The sequence below is a fragment of the Thalassophryne amazonica genome, chromosome 3, assembly GCF_902500255.1.
Source record: "Thalassophryne amazonica chromosome 3, fThaAma1.1, whole genome shotgun sequence".
NCBI lineage: Eukaryota > Metazoa > Chordata > Actinopteri > Batrachoidiformes > Batrachoididae > Thalassophryne > Thalassophryne amazonica.
Genome location: NC_047105.1, coordinates 16,389,236 through 16,410,484, shown reverse-complemented (window position 1 = coordinate 16,410,484; position 21,249 = coordinate 16,389,236). Strand labels below are relative to the sequence as shown.

Sequence of the window (21,249 nt, the reverse complement as noted above, 5' to 3'; positions counted from 1 at the left end):
CCTTGGTCTCTAAAGTAAAGGTCAAATAATGTTGACGTCCATTGAATTCTATGACATGTGACATATGTTACCCCGTAACGTGATAACTAAGCATGATACATGGTGCAAACTATTCCTTTTTGAAACCCTATTAACTCAACCAATAATTTGCATCACCTTTGAACAAAATTGGAGCAACTCCAACTTTGTTGGAAACTGAAACTCAACTTTGTCACCATTCTCTATTGAGCTGAGTATTCCTTTAACTTTAACTAGTAATGACTTCATGACTTTCTTTGCTAATAAAATTTTAACTATTAGAGAAAAAATTACTCATAACCATCCCAAAGACGTATCGTTATCTTTGGCTGCTTTCAGTGATGCCAGTATTTGGTTAGACTCTTTCTCTCCGATTGTTCTGTCTGAGTTATTTTCAATAGTTACTTCATCCAAACCATCAACATGTTTATTAGACCCCATTCCTACCAGGCTGCTCAAGGAAGCCCTACCATTATTTAATGCTTCCATCTTAAATATGATCAATCTATCTTTATTAGTTGGCTATGTACCACAGGCTTTTAAGGTGGCAGTAATTAAACCATTACTTAAAAAGCCATCACTTGACCCAGCTATCTTAGCTAATTATAGGCCAATCTCCAACCTTCCTTTTCTCTCAAAAATTTTTGAAAGGGTAGTTGTAAAACAGCTAACTGATCATCTGCAGAGGAATGGTCTATTTGAAGAGTTTCAGTCAGGTTTTAGAATTCATCATAGTACAGAAACAGCATTAGTGAAGGTTACAAATGATCTTCTTATGGCCTCAGACAGTGGACTCATCTCTGTGCTTGTTCTGTTAGACCTCAGTGCTGCTTTTGATACTGTTGACCATAAAATTTTATTACAGAGATTAGAGCATGCCATAGGTATTAAAGGCACTGCGCTGCGGTGGTTTGAATCATATTTATCTAATAGATTACAATTTGTTCATGTAAATGGGGAATCTTCTTCACAGACTAAGGTTAATTATGGAGTTCCACAAGGTTCTGTGCTAGGACCAATTTTATTCACTTTATACATGCCTCCCTTAGTCAGTATTATTAGACGGCATTGCTTAAATTTTCATTGTTACGCAGATGATACCCAGCTTTATCTATCCATGAAGCCAGAGGACACACACCAATTAGCTAAACTGCAGGATTGTCTTACAGACATAAAGACATGGATGACCTCCAATTTCCTGCTTTTAAACTCAGATAAAACTGAAGTTATTGTACTTGGCCCCACAAATCTTAGAAACATGGTGTCTAACCAGATCCTTACTCTGGATGGCATTACCCTGACCTCTAGTAATACTGTGAGAAATCTTGGAGTCATTTTTGATCAGGATATGTCATTCAGTGCGCATATTAAACAAATATGTAGGACTGCTTTTTTTGCATTTACGCAATATCTCTAAAATTAGAAAGGTCTTGTCTCAGAGTGATGCTGAAAAACTAATTCATGCATTTATTTCCTCTAGGCTGGACTATTGTAATTCATTATTATCAGGCCGTCCTAAAAGTTCCCTGAAAAGCCTTCAGTTAATTCAAAATGCTGCAGCTAGAGTACTAACGGGGACTAGAAGGAGAGAGCATATCTCACCCATATTGGCCTCTCTTCATTGGCTTCCTGTTAATTCTAGAATAGAATTTAAAATTCTTCTTCTTACTTATAAGGTTTTGAATAATCAGGTCCCATCTTATCTTAGGGACCTCGTAGTACCATATCACCCCAATAGAGCGCTTCGCTCTCAGACTGCAGGCTTACTTGTAGTTCCTAGGGTTTGTAAGAGTAGAATGGGAGGCAGAGCCTTCAGCTTTCAGGCTCCTCTCCTGTGGAACCAGCTCCCAATTCAGATCAGGGAGACAGACACCCTCTCTACTTTTAAGATTAGGCTTAAAACTTTCCTTTTTGCTAAAGCTTATAGTTAGGGCTGGATTAGGTGACCCTGAACCATCCCTTAGTTATGCTGCTATAGACTTAGACTGCTGGGGGGTTCCCATAATGCACTGAGTGTTTCTTTCTGTTTTTGCTCTGTATGCATCACTCTGCATTTAATCATTAGTGATTGATCTCTGCTCCCCTCCACAGCATGTCTTTTTCCTGGTTCTCTCCCTCAGCCCAACCAGTCCTAGCAGAAGACTGCCCCTCCCTGAGCCTGGTTCTGCTGGAGGTTTCTTCCTGTTAAAAGGGAGTTTTTCCTTCCCACTGTCGCCAAGTGCTTGCTCACAGGGGGTCGTTTTGACCGTTGGGGTTTTTACGTAATTATTGTATGGCCTTGCCTTACAATATAAAGCGCCTTGGGGCAACTGTTTGTTGTGATTTGGCGCTATATAAATAAAATTGATTGATTCTCATTGTTTTTACCCCATAACTCTATCAAATTCAGTCATCGATAGTCCAAACTATACCTTTTTGGAATCTTTACAATCAGACAAATAATCTGGTATAATTTTCAATATGACTTGAGCATTTTTATATTTTGACCCCTATGTAATTCGTCAATTGACTCCTATGTGGCCGTCTATTGAAAATTCAAGTGGCCCGTCAGTTTTTTTCAAAAGATTAATATGTAAGGTGTACTTTTGCCAAATTTGGTGCTTGTATCACCATTTGAAGGATTCCTCTGTAAATATTCTGTTATCTGCTGCACTATGTTGCTCTTAAATTTCTTTCTGACTGGCAATGAAAAGTCTTTTAAATCCATGTTGCCTCCAGATGTAGGATCCTTGATTATACATTAAAATCTGCTGCAATAATCATTTACCCCCCCCCCCCCACCAACAGTTCTGTGAGAAATTCCCAAAACCCAATTTGCTTTATTTTTACAGGCTTTGCTGTCAATAAGCTCTAAGAGTACAAGCTTCATGACTCTTAATTAATCAGTTTGAGCATCCACTTTCACTTACTAATTGCATAATCATACGAGCTTGGGAATCGCACCTGTTGCTCAGCACAGCCTTGTTTCAGCTTCTCTCTGTTCGCTGGCAGCAACAGCAGGACTTGTTGGAGGAAGAGAAATGCTTTTCAGAAGACAGCAGTGAGAGTAACAATGACTCTGTTACGGCTTCAGGCTATGCTGCCCTCGCCATCAAACTCCAACTTACTCTCCAGCTGTCTTCTGAGGATGAAGAGCTGTGGGAGTGAAACACAACGAAACCATTCTGTACAAGGGTCTCTTCCCACTCTTTATATATCTGTTTGTATCAGAGTGTCTTCCACATCCTTGCACACGTCTTTTTGCTGGCAGAGATGTCTTTGGTTTCTTTGGTTGCCCTGCTCCCTGTCTCTCACAGGTGATTTTTCGTGCATGTTTTGTCTGTATGAGTACAACACCGATATGGAAAGTTGGTCCAGCTGTCAAGGATTAGTGTGGAGAGATTTTCCAACTGAGAATGGGTTTCCAATGGAGAATGGGTTCGGTTAGTGGTTAGTCACATGGAACTGATGAGAGAATCATTCCTAGGAATGGGGTGTACTCTTTGGACAGTGGTTCATTTCAAATACCGGTAGGTGGAAGTTTGGACCAGTTTGATAAATTGTTAATTGATTCTCAAAAACGGACTCAAGATGACACATTCCTCTTCCAACTTTGAGCATTTCCACGCTAGGTGAGGAATCAGAGTGTCTAGAGTTTTCAGTGAATTCCTGGAGTCCACCATCCAGAGTGTATCTGCACGCAGTGACATTGTCAGAATTGAAGATAGAATCTCTTATCACGGCAGTGACATTCATGTGTCTCGGTATTCAACCCTGAGATCGAGAAACACCTGAGTAGAGCTTTGCTATCATGAGGTTCTTGGACAGAGGTGCTTGGAGATGCTGATATGTTTGAAGATGAGAGAAGGAATGCTCACGGTTCTAAAGACGTGGTCATTCTGGTCTTGACTTTGATGGTAACCAGTGAACCAGTCCTCCTAGCAGCATTTTTGTAACTTCTAGTGTCAGCGTGGTGGCCACTGTTTTTAATCTTTGGGTACAGACCACTATAGACAGGAAAACTTTATTTCCTTTGCAGTCAACAAAAGATGATGTTGGATCTCATTTGCTTCAGCAATAAATCTTTGTCTCTTTTTGTGTTGACAGTTGATCTTGTCCAACCTTTGCTGTGATACAGTCCATTAGATGTGCCCACTTATTTGCCTCTTTGTATTGACGGTGTCACTGTGCTACAGATCGTACAACAGTATCTTCTTCTGACCTCCACCCACAATAATTCATTCCATGCTAGATAAAAATTCTTCTCTTGCATACTGTTTTAGGCTGAGCAGACCCAGAATTTTTTTTGTTGTTGTTGTTGTTGTTCACCCACTCGCACGCCTACACACGATCTGCAGAGTTCCTGTTGAACTTGTCAAAGTTGGAAGAGCATAGTTTGTTGTTAACCACCTTTCTGTGCAGTTGTATTTATCAAAGCAGCCGTTTTTTTTCCTGTATATGAAAATAATTCCATTAATGTATTTTACCTCATTTATTTTGCAGAAGAAGCAGGCATCCAGCGTTGACCGGATCACTCTGTACGGCCTCATGGTGAAACCCATCCAGCGTTTCCCTCAGTTCATATTGCTCCTGCAGGTATAACATAATGTTTCTATCCGGCCAGTCAGTTCATCACTTTTAATTATGGAAATTCCTTGTAGTGTTGCATGTCACCCTTGAAATTTGGCAGTGCAGATTTTGAGAATAGGTGGCAGCACAGCGGTGGAAGCAGTTAGTCCAGCTGCCTCCCAGTGATGAGGTCCCTGCTGTGAGGCCAACTATTTTCCTTGTACAGCTGTAGTTGCATCAGGAAGGGTATCCGGATCTGCTGTGGTTACCTGATCAAAAATGGGAAAGTCTAGAACAGTCCAATGAAAGACTCATTAGCAGACTTTTAATGAGCCTTTCATTGGATTCAGGTGTGTTGGAGCAGGGAGACAACTAAGAGTGTCAGGAAGGTGGCTCTCGGGGACCGAACTTGGCCACCCCTGGTCTAGAAGAATGGCATAAAGTTTGAAGATGTTATGACTATTTGCACAATGGTTATACATAAATAAAATATACAGCAGACATACGTACATCCCTGTTCAATGTCACTAAAATGTCAAATGATTAAAAATTGTTCAGTAACTCCATTATGGCTTGTTCTCCCAGGAAAGTGTGAAACTTCACCACCAGTTAAAGCTTTATGGTAGAGTGGCACAAAGAAGGACTTACTGTTGTGTGGGCCGCTGAAGAGGAGGTACTGCTGGCCCACCACCACAAGATGGCGCCCTGCTTGAAGTGCGGGCTTCAAGCACGAGAGGGCGTCAGAGCAACCAGGAGTGACAGCTGTCACTCATCATCCGTACCAGCTGTCACTCATCCACTACTCATCACCACCACCATAAAGGCCGGACTGCAACTCCACCTCCCCGCCGAGAAATCAGCTACCATTCAGGTAACTTTCTCTGCTGACTCAAATCATTGAGTGATAACCTGAACTTCTTTTGCAGCCGTTATCCTGTGGTGTTCTGCCTTATCTGTGGGATTGGCATTTGGTGTGATCAGCGACGGCTTCGCCTCACACCCCAAACCAAGATAAGTGGTTAAACAGGAGCTGCACGAGTGTGTGATTGGAGGTGGAGGTGCTCCCTCCTAACTAAACACTGACTGTGGGAGTACTGAGTGTGCGAACTCACACTCATCAGGACTGTCTCTGTTTTCTGCCAGCAGTACCGGGTCTGACTGCTGAAGACAGCGGCCACCTGGGGCGCAGGGCTTGGCGGCTCCGGTGTTCTTCAGCTCCGTTGGTGGTGGAAGCTGTGTGGGGATCCGGCTCTTCTCTCGCCAGGCATCTTCTATCGTCGAGCCTGCCCACACGTCACCTGGTGTATGATTGACAGTCCACCATATTGTTATTGTCTGTACGTTGTTGCGCGATTCACAACATTAAATTGTTACTTTTTGGCTTATCCATTGTCCGTTCATTACCGCCCCCTGTTGTGGGTCTGTGTCACGTCACTTTCACAACAGGATTTCTCGGCCAGCGTCATGGATCCCGAGGGGCGTCAACCATCGCTTGAACAGCCAATGGAAGAGCGAGGTGCACAGGCGCCAGCAGGAGGCGTGTTGGGTGAGCTGCAGCACATCTTAACCGCCTTTACCGCTCGGTTGGACTTAGTTACCGAGCAGAGCAGTGTTCTCAATCGTAGGATAGAGGCTCTCACCGCCCAGGTGGAAGCGCGTGCTCAGGGCGCTGCTGCAGCACCTCCTCCTGCTGACCGTGTGCCAGAAACAGACATTCCGCTGGTCGTTCAACGAACCCCCCCACCGTCCCCTGAAGCATACATAAGCCCTCCGGAGCCGTACGGAGGCTGTGTGGAGACGTGCGCGGACTTCTTGATGCAGTGCTCGCTCGTCTTTTCACAGCGTTCCGTCATGTACGCGTCAGATGCTAGCCGGGTGGCTTACGTTATAAATTTGCTTCGAGGAGAGGCACGCGCCTGGGCTACAGCGCTTTGGGAGCAGAATTCACGGCTCCTAACGGTTTATACTGAGTTTGTGAGGGAGTTCCGACAGGTGTTCGACCACCCTCATAGAGGCGAGACCGCTTCAAGTGTGCTGCTGTCGATACGGCAGGGGCGTTGGAGCGCAGCGAAGTATGCAGTCGACTTCCCCATCGCGGCAGCGCGAGCCGGCTGGAATGCTGTTGCGCTCCGCGCCGCCTTTGTAAACGGACTGTCTCTGGTCCTTAAGGAGCACCTGGTGGCGAAGGACGAGCCGCGGGATTTAGATGGGCTTATCGACCTGGTTATACGGTTAGACAACCGATTAACGGAACACCGACGGCAGCGAGACGAGAGGCGTGGTCAAGTACACGCCGTCCCTCTCCCTCCCGGGTCTGAAAGGGAGCCGACTTCCCCACGCTCCACTGCCAGGGCTCTCCACGTGACAACAGCTCCCCCTGCTGACGTTGCTATGGAAATGAGCAGGGCCAAGAAACGATCAGATCAGAGACAAAGGAGGCTGATCCGTGGAGAGTGTTTTCTCTGCAGCTCTACTGAGCACACACAGAGAGAATGCCCCAAATGGTCAAAACAGCAGCACTCGTCCTTAGAGACTGGGCTAAGGGTGGGTCACAACACCCACGTGGGGAAACCCCGACGATCTGCACGAATCCCAGTCACAATCCTGAGTGGGGATCTAATCCTTCACGCCCCAGCACTGGTGGACACGGGGTCGGAGGGGAATCTGCTGGATAGCAGATGGGCAAAGGAGGTTGGGCTCCCTCTAGTGGCCTTACCGTCACCATTGTCGGTGCGGGCACTAGATGGCATCCTTCTTCCACTAATCACACACCAGACTCAGCCAGTGACATTGGTGGTGTCTGGGAATCACAGGGAGGAGATTGTGTTTTATGTAACACCTTCTACCTCCCGAGTGATTTTGGGTTTTCCATGGGTGTTAAAACACAATCCCCGGATTGATTGGCCGTCTGGGGTTGTGGTTCAGTGGAGCGAAACCTGCCACCGGGAGTGTTTAGGATCCTCGGTTCCACCCGGTGTGACAGCTAAGGAGGAGGTTTTAGTCCCCCCCAATCTGGCGGCGGTGCCGGCTGAGTACCACGACCTTGCTGACGTCTTCAGCAAGGATCTGGCACTCACGCTGCCCCCGCACCGTCCGTACGATTGTGCCATTGATTTGATACCGGGCGCTGAGTACCCGTCCAGCAGGCTGTACAACCTCTCACGTCCGGAACGTGAATCAATGGAGACCTACATCCAGGACTCGTTAGCTGCCGGGTTGATCCGGAACTCCACCTCCCCGATGGGTGCTGGTTTCTTTTTTGTGGGCAAGAAGGACGGCGGACTCCGTCCATGCATTGATTACAGAGGGCTGAACGAGATCACGGTTCGCAAACGATACCTGTTACCTCTGTTGGATTCAGTGTTCACGCCCCTGCATGGAGCCCAAATTTTCACGAAATTGGATCTTAGGAATGCTTATCACCTGGTTCGGATCCGGGAGGGAGACGAGTAGAAGACGGCATTTAACACCCCGTTAGGTCACTTTGAGTACCTGGTCATGCCGTTCGGCCTCACCAATGCGCCCGCGACGTTCCAAGCATTGGTTAATGACGTCTTGCAGGACTTCCTGCATCGGTTTGTCTTCGTATATCTAGACGATATACTCATCTTTTCTCCGGATCCTGAGACCCATGTCAAGCATGTATGTCAGGTCCTACAGCGGTTGTTGGAGAACCGGCTGTTTGTGAAGGGTGAGAAGTGTGAGTTCCACCGCACTTCTTTGTCCTTCTTGGGGTTCATCATCTCCTCCAACTCCGTCGCCCCTGATCCGGCCAAGGTTGCGGCGGTGAGAGATTGGCCCCAACCAACGAACCGTAGGAAACTACAACAGTTCCTCGGTTTTGCAAATTTCTACCAGAGGTTCATCAAGGGCTACAGTCAGGTAGTTAGCCTCCTGACAGCCCTGACCTCCACAAAAGTCCCCTTCACCTGGTCGGATCGATGCGAAGCCGCGTTTAGGGAGTTGAAACGCCGGTTCTCGACTGCACCGGTTCTGGTGCAGCCCGATCCCAAGCGCCAGTTTGTTGTTGAAGTGGATGCCTCTGACTCAGGGATAGGAGCCGTGCTATCCCAGAGCGGGGAGTCCGACGAGGTTCTCCATCCATGTGCCTACTTTTCTCGCAGGTTGACCCCAGCTGAACGGAACTATGACGTCGGCAATCGGGAACTTCTTGCGGTGAAGGAGGCTCTTGAGGAGTGGAGACACCTGTTGGAGGGAGCATCGGTACCATTTACGGTTTTCACGGACCATCGGAACCTGGAGTACATCCGGTCCGCGAAGCGTCTGAACCCCAGGCAAGCCCGCTGGTCGCTCTTCTTCGGGCGTTTTGACTTCCGGATCACCTACCGCCCCGGGACAAAGAACCAACGATCTGACGCCCTGTCCCGGGTGCACGAAGAGGAGGTCAAGACCGAGCTGTCAGACCCCCCTGAAACCATCATCCCCGAGTCCACTGTCGTGGCCGCCCTTACCTGGGACGTGGAGAAGACCGTCCGGGAGGCCCTGACACGGAGCCCGGACCCGGGGACCGGTCCGAAGAACAAACTGTACGTCCCACCAGAGGCCAGGGCTGCGGTCCTTGACTTCTGTCACGGTTCCAAGCTCTCCTGTCACCCAGGGGTGCGAAGGACCGTGGCAGTGGTCCGGCAGCGCTTCTGGTGGGCAGCTATGGAAGCCGACGTCCGGGAGTATGTCCAGGCCTACACCACCTGTGCCAGGGGCAAAGCCGACCACCACAAGGCCCAAGGCCTCCTCCAGCCTCTGCCTGTGCCTCGTCGCCCCTGGTCTCATATCGGCCTGGACTTTGTCACGGGCCTCCCGCCGTCCCAGGGAAACACCACCATCTTAACGATAGTGGACCGGTTCTCCAAGGCGGCCCACTTCGTGGCCCTCCCGAAGCTTCCGACGGCCCAGGAGACTGCAGACCTCCTGGTCCACCACGTCGTGCGTCTGCATGGGATTCCATCAGACATTGTCTCGGATCGTGGTCCTCAGTTCTCCTCCCAGGTCTGGCGGAGTTTCTGTAGGGAACTGGGGGCCACCGTCAGTCTCTCGTCTGGGTACCACCCCCAGACGAACGGGCAGGCAGAGCGGACTAACCAGGAACTGGAGCAGGCCCTCCGTTGCGTGACCTCCGCGCACCCGACGGCCTGGAGTGACCATCTGGCCTGGATCGAGTACGCTCATAACAGCCAAGTCTCGTCTGCCACCGGCCTCTCCCCATTTGAAGTGTGTTTGTGGTACCAGCCCCCATTGTTCCCGCTAGTGGAGGGAGAGGTCGGGGTGCCCTCGGTCCAGGCCCATCTGAGAAGGTGCCGTCGGGTGTGGCGTACCGCCCGCTCTGCCCTGCTCAAAGCCCGGACGAGGGCCAAGAACCATGCAGACCGCCGGCGTGCCCTGGCCCCTGCGTATCAGCCTGGGCAGGAGGTTTGGCTTTCCACAAAGGACATTCCCCTGCAAGTGGAATCTCAAAAGTTCAAGGACAGATACATTGGACCTTTCCCCATCCTCAAAGTCCTCAGTCCAGCTGTAGTGAAGCTGAAGCTGCCAGCTTCACTGCGGATCCACCCGGTTTTCCATGTGTCACACATCAAACCTCACCATGTTTCGCCCCTCTGTACCCCCGGACCGGCGCCGCCTCCTGCCCGGATCATCGACGGGGAGCCGGCTTGGACCGTGCGCCGGCTCCTGGATGTCCGTCGGAAGGGTCGGGGGTTCCAGTATTTGGTGGACTGGGAGGGGTATGGACCTGAAGAACACTCCTGGGTGAAGAGGAGCTTCATCCTGGACCCGGCCCTCCTGGCCGACTTCTACCGGCGGCACCCGGACAAGCCTGGTCGGGCGCCAGGAGGCACCCGTTGGGGGGGGGGTCCTGTTGTGTGGGCCGCTGAAGAGGAGGTACTGCTGGCCCACCACCACAAGATGGCGCCCTGCTTGAAGTGCGGGCTTCAAGCATGAGAGGGCATCAGAGCAACCAGGAGTGACAGCTGTCACTCATCATCCGTACCAGCTGTCACTCATCCACTACTCATCACCACCACCATAAAGGCCGGACTGCAACTCCACCTCCCCACCGAGAAATCAGCTACCATTCAGGTAACTTTCTCTGCTGACTCAAATCATTGAGTGATAACCTGAACTTCTTTTGCAGCCGTTATCCTGTGGTGTTCTGCCTTATCTGTGGGATTGGCGTTTGGTGTGATCAGCGACGGCTTCGCCTCACACCCCAAACCAAGATAAGTGGTTAAACAGGAGCTGCACGAGTGTGTGATTGGAGGTGGAGGTGCTCCCTCCTAACTAAACACTGACTGTGGGAGTACTGAGTGTGCGAACTCACACTCATCAGGACTGTCTCTGTTTTCTGCCAGCAGTACCGGGTCTGACTGCTGAAGACAGCGGCCACCTTGGGCGCAGGGCTTGGCGGCTCCGGTGTTCTTCAGCTCCGTTGGTGGTGGAAGCTGTGTGGGGATCCGGCTCTTCTCTCGCCAGGCGTCTTCTATCGTCGAGCCTGCCCACACGTCACCTGGTGTATGATTGACAGTCCACCATATTGTTATTGTCTGTACGTTGTTGTGCGATTCACAACATTAAATTGTTACTTTTTGGCTTATCCATTCTCCGTTCATTACCGCCCCCTGTTGTGGGTCCGTGTCACGTCACTTTCACAACACTTACTTTTTTTTAACACAAAAGTAGATGAAATTGAGGCTTGAGGCTCCCCTTTGCCTTCTGGCAAAATGAAGCGTAAATTTCCATCTCCTGGTCTAAAAGACTCAACCTTGTCAGTGTAGATATACGTAATGCAAATTGACACAGGATATAATTTTGAATCGTTTTGACAAAAATACTCACTGTATTTTTTGAAAACTGTTTCTTGTATCATAAAGGTTAAAGTATTCAATATATTGGTGGAATAGCAGCTTAAAATTACCCAGTGAACACATACACTCAACAGAAATATAAACACAACACTTTTGGTTTTGCTCCCATTTTGTATGAGATGAACTTATTTTTGATCAGGATATGTCATTCAAAGCGCATATTAAACAAATATGTAGGACTGCCTTTTTGCATTTACGCAATATCTCTAAAATCAGAAAGGTCTTGTCTCAGAGTGATGCTGAAAAATTAATTCATGCATTTATTTCCTCTAGGCTGGACTATTGTAATGCATTATTATCAGGTTGTCCTAAAAGTTCCCTAAAAAGCCTTCAGTTGGTTCAGAATGCTGCAGCTAGAGTACTGACGGGGACTAGCAGGAGAGAGCATATCTCACCCGTGTTGGCCTCCCTTCATTGGCTTCCTGTTAATGCTAGAATAGAATTTAAAATTCTTCTTCTTACTTATAAGGTTTTGAATAATCAGGTCCCATCTTATCTTAGGGACCTCGTAGTACCATATTACCCCATTAGAGCGCTTCGCTCTCAGACTGCGGGCTTACTTGTAGTTCCTAGGGTTTGTAAGAGTAGAATGGGAGGCAGAGCCTTCAGCTTTCAGGCTCCTCTCCTGTGGAACCAGCTCCCAATTCAGATCAGGGAGACAGATACCCTCTCTACTTTTAAGATTAGGCTTAAAACTTTCCTTTTCGCTAAGGCTTATAGTTAGGGCTGGATCAGGTGACCCTGGACCATCCCTTGGTTATGTTGCTTTAGACGTAGACTGTGGGGGGGTTCCCATGATGCACTGTTTCTTTCTCTTTTGCTCCGTATGCATCACTCTGCATTTAATCATTAGTGATCGATCTCTTTTTCCTGGTTCTTTCCCTCAGCCCCAACCAGTCTCAGCAGAAGACTGCCCCTCCCTGAGCCTGGTTCTGCTGGAGGTTTCTTCCTGTTAAAAGGGAGTTTTTCCTTCCCACTGTGGCCAAGTGCTTGCTCATAGGGGGTCGTTTTGACCGTTGGGGTTTTTCATAATTATTGTATGGCCTTGCCTTGCAATGTGGAGCGCCTTGGGGCAACTGTTTGTTGTGATTTGGCGCTATATAAGAAAAAAGTTGATTGATTGATTGAAAGATCTAAAACTTTTTCCACATACACAATATCACCATTTCCCTCAAATATTGTTCACAAACCAGTCTAAATCTGTGATAGTGAGCACTTCTCCTTTGCTGAGATAATCCATCCCACCTCACAGGTGTGCCATATCAAGATGCTGATTAGACACCATGATTAGTGCACAGATGTGCCTTAGACTGTCCACAATAAAAGGCCACTCTGAAAGGTGCAGTTTTGTTTCATGGGGGGGATACCAGTCAGTATCTGGTGTGACCACCATTTGCCTCATGCAGTGCAACACATCTCCTTTGCATCATCCGTGAAGAGAACACCTCTCCAACGTGCCAAACACCAGCGAATGTGAGCATTTTCCCACTCAAGTCGGTTACGACGACGAACTGGAGTCAGGTCGAGACCTCGATGAGGACGACGAGCATGCAGATGAGCTTCCCTGAGACGGTTTCTGACAGTTTGTGCAGAAATTCTTTGGTTATGCAAACCGATTGTTTCAGCAGCTGTCCGAGTGGCTGGTCTCAGACGATCTTGGAGGTGAACATGCTGGATGTGGAGGTCCTGGGCTGGTGTGGTTACACGTGGTCTGCATTTGTGAGGCTGGTTGGATGTACTGCCAAATTCTCTGAAACACCTTTGGAGACGGCTTATGGTAGAGAAATGAACATTCAATACACGAGCAACAGCTCTGGTTGACATTCCTGCTGTCAGCATGCCAATTGCACGCTCCCTCAAATCTTGCGACATCTGTGGCATTGTGCTGTGTGATAAAACTGCACCTTTCAGAGTGGCCTTTTATTGTGGGCAGTCTAAGGCACACCTGTGCACTAATCATGGTGTCTAATCAGCATCTTGGTATGGCACACCTGTGAGGTGGGATGGATTATCTCAGCAAAGGAGAAGTGCTCACTATCACAGATTTAGACTGGTTTGTGAACAATATTTGAGGGAAATGGTGATATTGTGTATGTGGAAAAAGTTTTAGATCTTTGAGTTCATCTCATACAAAATGGGAGCAAAACCAAAAGTGTTGCGTTTATATTTTTGTTGAGTATATCTGCAGAATACAGTATTTTCTAGTAAAGAAGATGATCAGGCAAGTTTTGGAGCCAGCTACCTGCTAAATATAATTAACTAATTAAACAATTGCAGTATGTCAGTGAGACAGCCAGCTAATATAATTGTTCCTATTTTGGATAATTTTTTTTAGTAGTTGTTCAAAGATTAGTATTAGCAGCTTGGCTTGTAGCAAGATATTGATGCAAATTTGCACATCAGGGTTTCCCAGTATTGAATTTAATGTGAGATATTTGCATTTGTTATAGGAAGGAGAAAATTGCCTTCGCATGAAAATTCAGCTGGTTCCCTGGATTACGGCAAACTACATCACAAATCGCAAAGACTGACTAACTAGGCAGTTACTAAAGCAACACGGACAGCTGCTGGAGTAATGTAAAGATCAAGATGGGTTAAAGGAAAAGAATGATGAGTAGAGGGAAAGAAAAAGGACCAAAACTAATAAAGTGCAGGAGTTTCTTATCCTTACATTGGTGGATGACTTTTAGAATAGCGTTGCACAACTGCACAAATTCATCAACTAAGGCACGTGGCTGGTCGATCAGTCAGCCAAATCCACAGCTGTGTCAAGTAAAAATCAGCCGTATCTCACTTATTCCTGAGGGTTTTTGTTAGTATTCCTGAAAATAAACCAGTTTTTCTGTTGTTGCTTGTTTTGCTAATGGGGCTATTCCACAGCGCGTTCCTTCTTGTTTCATGCTGAATTGCAAATCGGGGCGCATTTTGAAGCATCATAGTAGCTTCTTGATCCATCTTTGTCAATCTTGAACAACCTTGGTACACTTAGTACTTACAGCCATTTATTGGCACCAGTTTTGAAATCGGGATGAAATTTTCAAGCCATTCAAAAATTTCATTCTGATTTGCCAAATCATTGCTAGTGCGTAGTCCGGCTGTTTGTAGTCTTAACAGCTTCAACCACCTTTGAATGTCTTTAAATGGGGTATTCCTATTGAGAACAGTTTGAAACTTGCTTGATCGTGCTCCATTAGAACAAACAATTTGAAACAGAAGCAGCGTTTGTTGCAGTGCTGCCCGAGAGCCCAGCTTCTTTTGTCTTTGGGCGGGTTTTATAATCAGCAAGTTGCCAGGTCTGCACTTTATAAGCTAGTCTGTTAGGAGGCAAGCCAGATTAAGCCACTTCATTGTTGCACCTTTTTTTTTGGATAGTGGGCAATTGCAATAGAACGACACTCTCTGTAATAGTGGTGTAACTTGATACCAAAGTGGTGTTGATTGCTCAATTTCAATTTTCAATTTATTTTCATTTATATAGCGCCAAATCACAACAGAGTTGCCTCAAAGCGCGTCACACAGGTAAGGTCTAACCTTACCAACCCCCAGAGCAACAGTGGTAAGGAAAAACTCCCTCTGAGGAAGAAACCTCAAGCAGACCAGACTCAAAGGGGTGACCCTCTGCTTGGGCCATGCTACAAAACAGAAATTACGGAACAATTCACAGAACAACTCACGGACGAATATACAAGAAATGCTGTTGGTGCACAGGACAGGAGGATCGCCAACACGAACACAACTCCCATCTCTGGATGGAGCTGCACCTTAAACAGAGAGAAAAAAACAGAATCAGGCATCAGAAAGACAAGAAATAATGTATAATTTGTCAGCATTAAACAACAAGAAAAACAGAGAAATACTAATGTGATCGTCAGCCACTAGCCCTAAACGTCACTAAAAGACCCAGAATTTAGGTAAAGTTGAGGCCGCGGCCCACTCCAATTACTAATAAAATGAATTAAAAGAGAAAAAGCGTAAAACAAAACTGTACCAGTATGCTAGCCATATGAAAGGGAAAATAAGTGCGTCTTAAGTCTGGACTTGAAAGTCCCCACAGAATCTGACTGTTTTATTGACGCATGGAGATCATTCAACAGAACAGGGGCATGATAAGAGAAAGCTCTGTGAACCGAAGACTTCTTATTCACCTTAGGGAGACAAAGTAGTCCTGCACCCTGAGAACGTAAAGCCCGGGCCTGTACGTAAGATTTAATGAGGTCAGCTAGGTAGGAGGGTGACAGTCCATGAATAATTTTTATAGGTTAGTAGCAGAACCTTAAAATCTGATCTCACTGGGACAGGAAGCCAGTGAAGGGATGCCAAAATGGGTGTAATGTGGTCGAACTTTCTGCTTCATGTCAAAAGTCTGGCTGCAGCATTTTGAACCAATTGGAGACCCCTAATGCTAGACTGCGGTAAACCAGAAAATAGAACATTGCATTAGTCCAATCTAGAAGAGATAAACGCATGGATCAGGGTCTCAGCATCAGCCATAGACAGGATGGGATGAATCTTTGCTATATTTTGCAGGTGGAAGAAAGCAGTCCTAGTAATATTTCTAATGTGGAGGCCAAAGGGCAACGAAGGATCAAAAATTACCCCAAGGTTCCTCACTTTGTCAGTGTGATGTATGACACACGAGCCGAGGCTGAGCGTTAACTGGTCAAATTGATGCCGATGTCTCACTGGACCAAGAACCATCATTTCACTCTTATCAGAGTTTAAAAGTAGGAAGTTTCTAGACATCCAACTTCTCACTGCTGCAAGGCAATCTTCTAAGGATTTTATGTGAATGAGATTACCAGTAGTTATCAAATCATATCAAATCAATTTTATTTATATAGCGCCAAATCACAACAAACAGTTGCCCCAAGGCGCTTTATATTGTAAGGCAAAGCCATACAATAATTACGGAAAAACCCCAACGGTCAAAACGATCCCCTGTGAGCAAGCACTTGGCGACAGTGGGAAGGAAAAACTCCCTTTTGACAGGAAGAAACCTCCAGCAGAACCAGGCTCAGGGAGGGGCAGTCTTCTGCTGGGACTGGTTGGGGCTGAGGGGAGAGAATCAGGAAAAAGACATGCTGTGGAAGAGAGCAGAGATCAATCACTAATGATTAAATGCAGAGTGGTGCATACAGAGTAAAAAGAGAAAGAAACACTCAGTGCATCATGGGAACCCCCCAGCAATCTAAGTCTATAGCAGCATAACTAAGGGATAGTTCAGGGTCACCTGATCCAGCCCTAACTATAAGCTTTAGCAAAAAGGAAAGTTTTAAGCCTAATCTTAAAAGTAGAGAGGGTGTCTGTCTCCCTGATCCGAATTGGGAGCTGGTTCCAGAGGAGAGGAGCCTGAAAGCTGAAGGCTCTGCCTCCCATTCTACTCTTACAGACCCTAGGAACTACAAGTAAGCCTGCAGTCTGAGAGCGAAGCGCTCTATTGGGGTGATACTATGAGGTCCCTAAATCGCCATGTATAACTGAGTATCATCTGCATAGCAGTGAAAGGTAATCTCAAAACGCCACAATATGTGCCCAAGGGGTGCTATATAAATGGAGAAAAGCAGGGGGCCTAAGACAGACCCCTGTTGAACCCCAAATTTCATGTCAGTAAGGTTAGAGGTAGTGTTACTGTACAAAACACAGAACGACTGGTCAAGTATGACGTCAGCCATGCAAGGGCACTCCCAGTAATCTCAAAGTGATTTTCCAGCCTATCAAGTAGAATATGATGATCCACTGTATCAAATGCAGCACTGAGATCTAACAGCAACAGAACCGTAGTGGTGTCCGAATCCATTGTAAGCAGAAGATCATTCACCACTTTAGTGAGAGCCGTCTCTGTGGAATGATATTTTCTAAAAGCAGACTGCAGTGACTCAAAGAGATTATTCTCAGTAAGATAGTCTACGAGCTGCCGTGACACTACTTTTTCCAGAATTTTAGAGAAAAATGATAGATTTGATATCAGCCGATAGTTTGTCAATACACTAGGGTCAAGATTAGGTTTCTTAAGTAATGGTTTAATCACTGCAGATTTGAAACATTTAGGAACAGATCCAGAAGTTAAAGAAAGATTAATAATTTCCAACACAGTCGGCCCAAGAGTGGGCCACAGGTCCTTAAACAGTTTTGTTGGTATAGGATCAAATAAACAAGTTGTGCTTTTTGTTGACATTACGAGTTTTGTCAGCATGCCTAGTGAGATGTCAAATTCTGTAAATCTAGGTAATACCTCAGTAGTGGCGCCCACATCAGTAGCAGGGTGTAGTGGCTGGATTAAGGCATGCCGGGATATGTTTAACCTGATATCTTCTCCTTTATATAAGGATAGCAAACTACAGGTGGTTGTCCATGCAAAAGTGTTGCCACCGTGTTGAACAAGAACTTTGAGTTATGCTTGTTTTTGTTGATCAAATCAGAGTAGTAAGTCCGCTTTGTAGCCAATAATGCATGCTTATAGTCTAAGATAGCATCACGCCACGCAAGGTGAAATACTTCTAATTTTGAACTACACCATTTCCGTTCTAGACCTCTTGCTTTATGCTTGAGGTTACGCAGATAATCATTGAACCAAGGTGACTGTGATTTGGGGGAGCGCGTTTTTAACACAGGTGGTGCAATCATGTCGAGTGTAGTTTTGAGCACTGAGTTTAAACTATCCACAAGTCTGTCTACTGACTGGGTAGTTGTCAAATGTGAAGCTAAGATATCAGGCAATCTAGCTTCGAGTTCAGTCTTAGTTGAGGAGTTGACGCATCACCGTAAAGATATATAAGGTTGTTGTTCCACTAAACACGGCAGCGAAACTGTAAACTTAATAAGTGAGTGATCAGAGACCACTGATGTAAGAGGCATGATGTCAATATTCGTGACAGCAATACCACGTGCGAGAACCAGATCCAGGGTATTTCCACTAATGTGCGTCGAATCCCGAATGCATTGCCGAAATCCTAATGCATCCACAATTTCCATAAATGATTTGCAGAGGAGATCAGAAGGCTTATTTATATGAATGTTATAATCACCAATGATCAGAATGTTATCTACACTAGTTGACAAGTTAGAGATGAACGCACAAAATTCATCTAAGAATTCAGAATATGGGCCAGGAGGCCTATATACAGTGACGAAGTAATACGACTGATTTTTATTCTTCTGACCTTGGCAATGTGTAATATCTTGAGCAGAGCGGAGAATCAGATGCTCAAATGAGTGATATTTGTAACCCCCAACAGCTAATAAGGTAAACCTAGATTTATAAATAAGAGCAACACCCCTGCCTTGCTTCGCATCTAAATGTATATGCTGGTGGGCAGTTTTCATTTAAGGGGAGGACAGCTGTAGGTTTAGCCCAATCATATCTAAGTCATGATCAATAATTAGATCATTGATCAACAATGATTTTGAGGACGTGATCTTATGTTAATGAGACCCAGTCTAAGGACTGGGGTTGACAGTTGAACTGTTTGGGTTTAGGGGTGGTTCCAGAGTAGCATATATAAGATGCCTAGAAGTAGGTTTGTGTTTAAGACATTTCATACGAGTTGTAGGTAGCAGACACGAAATCTTTGCAATTGCTGGAACAACCACTGGGCCATCCTCAATTTCAACATCATCCAATATAGTAATGGGTCTCTATCCCTCTATGATTTTTATGGACACGACTACGGAAGCAGGCCACAGTCTCAACTTGTTGAAATTCCCTCCCTGGCAAATAAACTGCACTATCACCATCGTGGATTTTCTTCACTAAATTTCCCGCTAAGCTAATGGATTCCACACCCACATTTGTCATAAGCCTTGAAGGGTCTCTAATCATCTGCTCTGTGGCCTGCTGTAGATTCCTAATGTTACCCTCCCTGTAGAGCTCTATCTATGTTTGCAGACAAGATGGCGGCGCCTTCCCCAGTAGGGTGGAGGCCGTCTGGCATCAGCAAGCCACGGTGGCCCCAGAATGAAGGCCAGTTATCAATAAAGCTAAAGCCTTACTGTCTACAAAACTGCGCCAGCCACCTATTTAATGATGTCAGCCTGCTAACGCCTCATCAGTACCCCGGGAGGGGAGGGGACCAAAGACTATTAATCGATGCCGACACATCTTTCTGGCAAGGTCACAAGTCCTCTCTATGACCATTTTTGTGACCTCTGAGTGCTTCATCCTGATATCATTGGTGTCAACGTAAATAACTATGTGACTATATCTCATGTCATGTTCCTTCGTCTGTCTTCCCTTCTGCAATCCCCTATCACTAAGTTCGGTGTTTCGGCCTGGAGACAGGAGTGGAAGTCACTCGTGGGCTCAGAGAATTCACATCTGGCAAATCCAAGGATGCAGATAAATGTTTTAAAATTCACAGCAGTTACACTGAAAAACTAACAGAAGTATTAAACATGTAAAAAAAGCAGCAGCTATAAAATACACAAAACAGTTAATTAACTAACAGGAGTGAAAATGAAATGAAATGAAATGAAAAAATGATGAGAAGGGTCAGAAATAGCTAACGCAAGCTAACCGCTAGCGAAAATGCTAGCCGCTCCTAAGATTTACACAGGAGTAAAAATTACTTAAAATTCACAGCAGTTCAACTGAAAAACGAACAGAAGTATTAAACGGGTAGAAAAGAAACAGCTATAAAAAGTAACAACGGAGAGGGAAGGTGTCGACCTAGCTAGCGAAAGCTAACCGCTAGCGAATGCTAACTGCTAGCGATTCACAACAGGACTGTTGTTAAATAACATTCAGAGTAGTGTCAGATCCCACTTTTTAGATACACGGCACACGCTCACCCTCCGATGAGTGTGTTTGTGTACAAAACCAGCTCTCCGTCTCTGGGGTCCGAACTTCGTGTCTCCACGGGTATTACCCGGCAGGGCTGCACAAAGGCTGTTCAAGCTGGTGGCGAGGAGATTTGTCTAGCTGCTCACTGCCTCCATCCGGACGTCCACCCCGCTGAAGCTGATCTCGCACCCCGGTCGAATAGCCTTCTCAGGAACCAGGATACGAACCGGCCACGCCCGTTAACGGCAGCTCTCCTCTTATGGATCAGGGCTCTTGGAATGTTGCTAGATTTTGAATTTCGTGACTCGTACAGCGAGTCCCCAGGATGTGTTATTTTCATTAAAAAATCAGACTATCCTTTTAGAGCCTTTTTGATGTTGTACACCCAATAAACTTTAACTTTTTACACCTTAAGAAGCATCAATAATCCAATGTCTGAGCCTTAACACTTTAACTGCATGCTTGGAATTTTTTTGCAGGTTTTGCAAGTGCCAATAACATAATCAACATAGATTATATGGTAATAATTTCACACAGTAATTCAAGTATAATTAGAATAATGATTGGCAGAGATTTTGTTTTTAATTCAATAATTCTGACTGATCTTACTTTGACTGGGACTGGATTGACTTCTTAACAATTTTTTCTAGGAGTGAGGGGAAGGAGGTTTTGAGGTTAGGGTCCCCAGCTCGATGAACTTGATTTCCTCTTCATCAGCTGTTAATCGTTAGCTGACCATGATCCTTGTGTGATGTTGTAATCCTTCAGGAAGTTAATCCACATAAGAATTTATTCCGTCTTCAATCAACCATAAATTGATCTAATCCATTCTGGTATGCGGTGATGTTCCTTGAGAGAGAAATCGTTGAACATTCCCCACTCAGACTTAAGGCCAGTGGTTACTCTCCGTTGTTCTGCTACTCCGTGACTGGACGGCCTGAGTGGGAGTTGAAAACTCTCTCAAATGACCTTCATGGCTCCAATCCTCTCACTCCACAATTCCAATTGCTGCTCACAAGATGG

General features: G+C 46.0%; 1 protein-coding gene across 1 annotated transcript in view; it reads left to right on the top strand.

The window, feature by feature from the left end:
* Positions 1–21,249, top strand: part of arhgef10la (Rho guanine nucleotide exchange factor (GEF) 10-like a) — a 468,560-nt gene that overhangs the window by 120,147 nt on the left and 327,164 nt on the right. Inside the window, 2 exon segments of the mRNA XM_034165874.1 lie at positions 4,501–4,593; positions 11,750–11,761. Of these exon segments, the coding sequence (XP_034021765.1) occupies positions 4,501–4,593; positions 11,750–11,761 (105 nt within the window).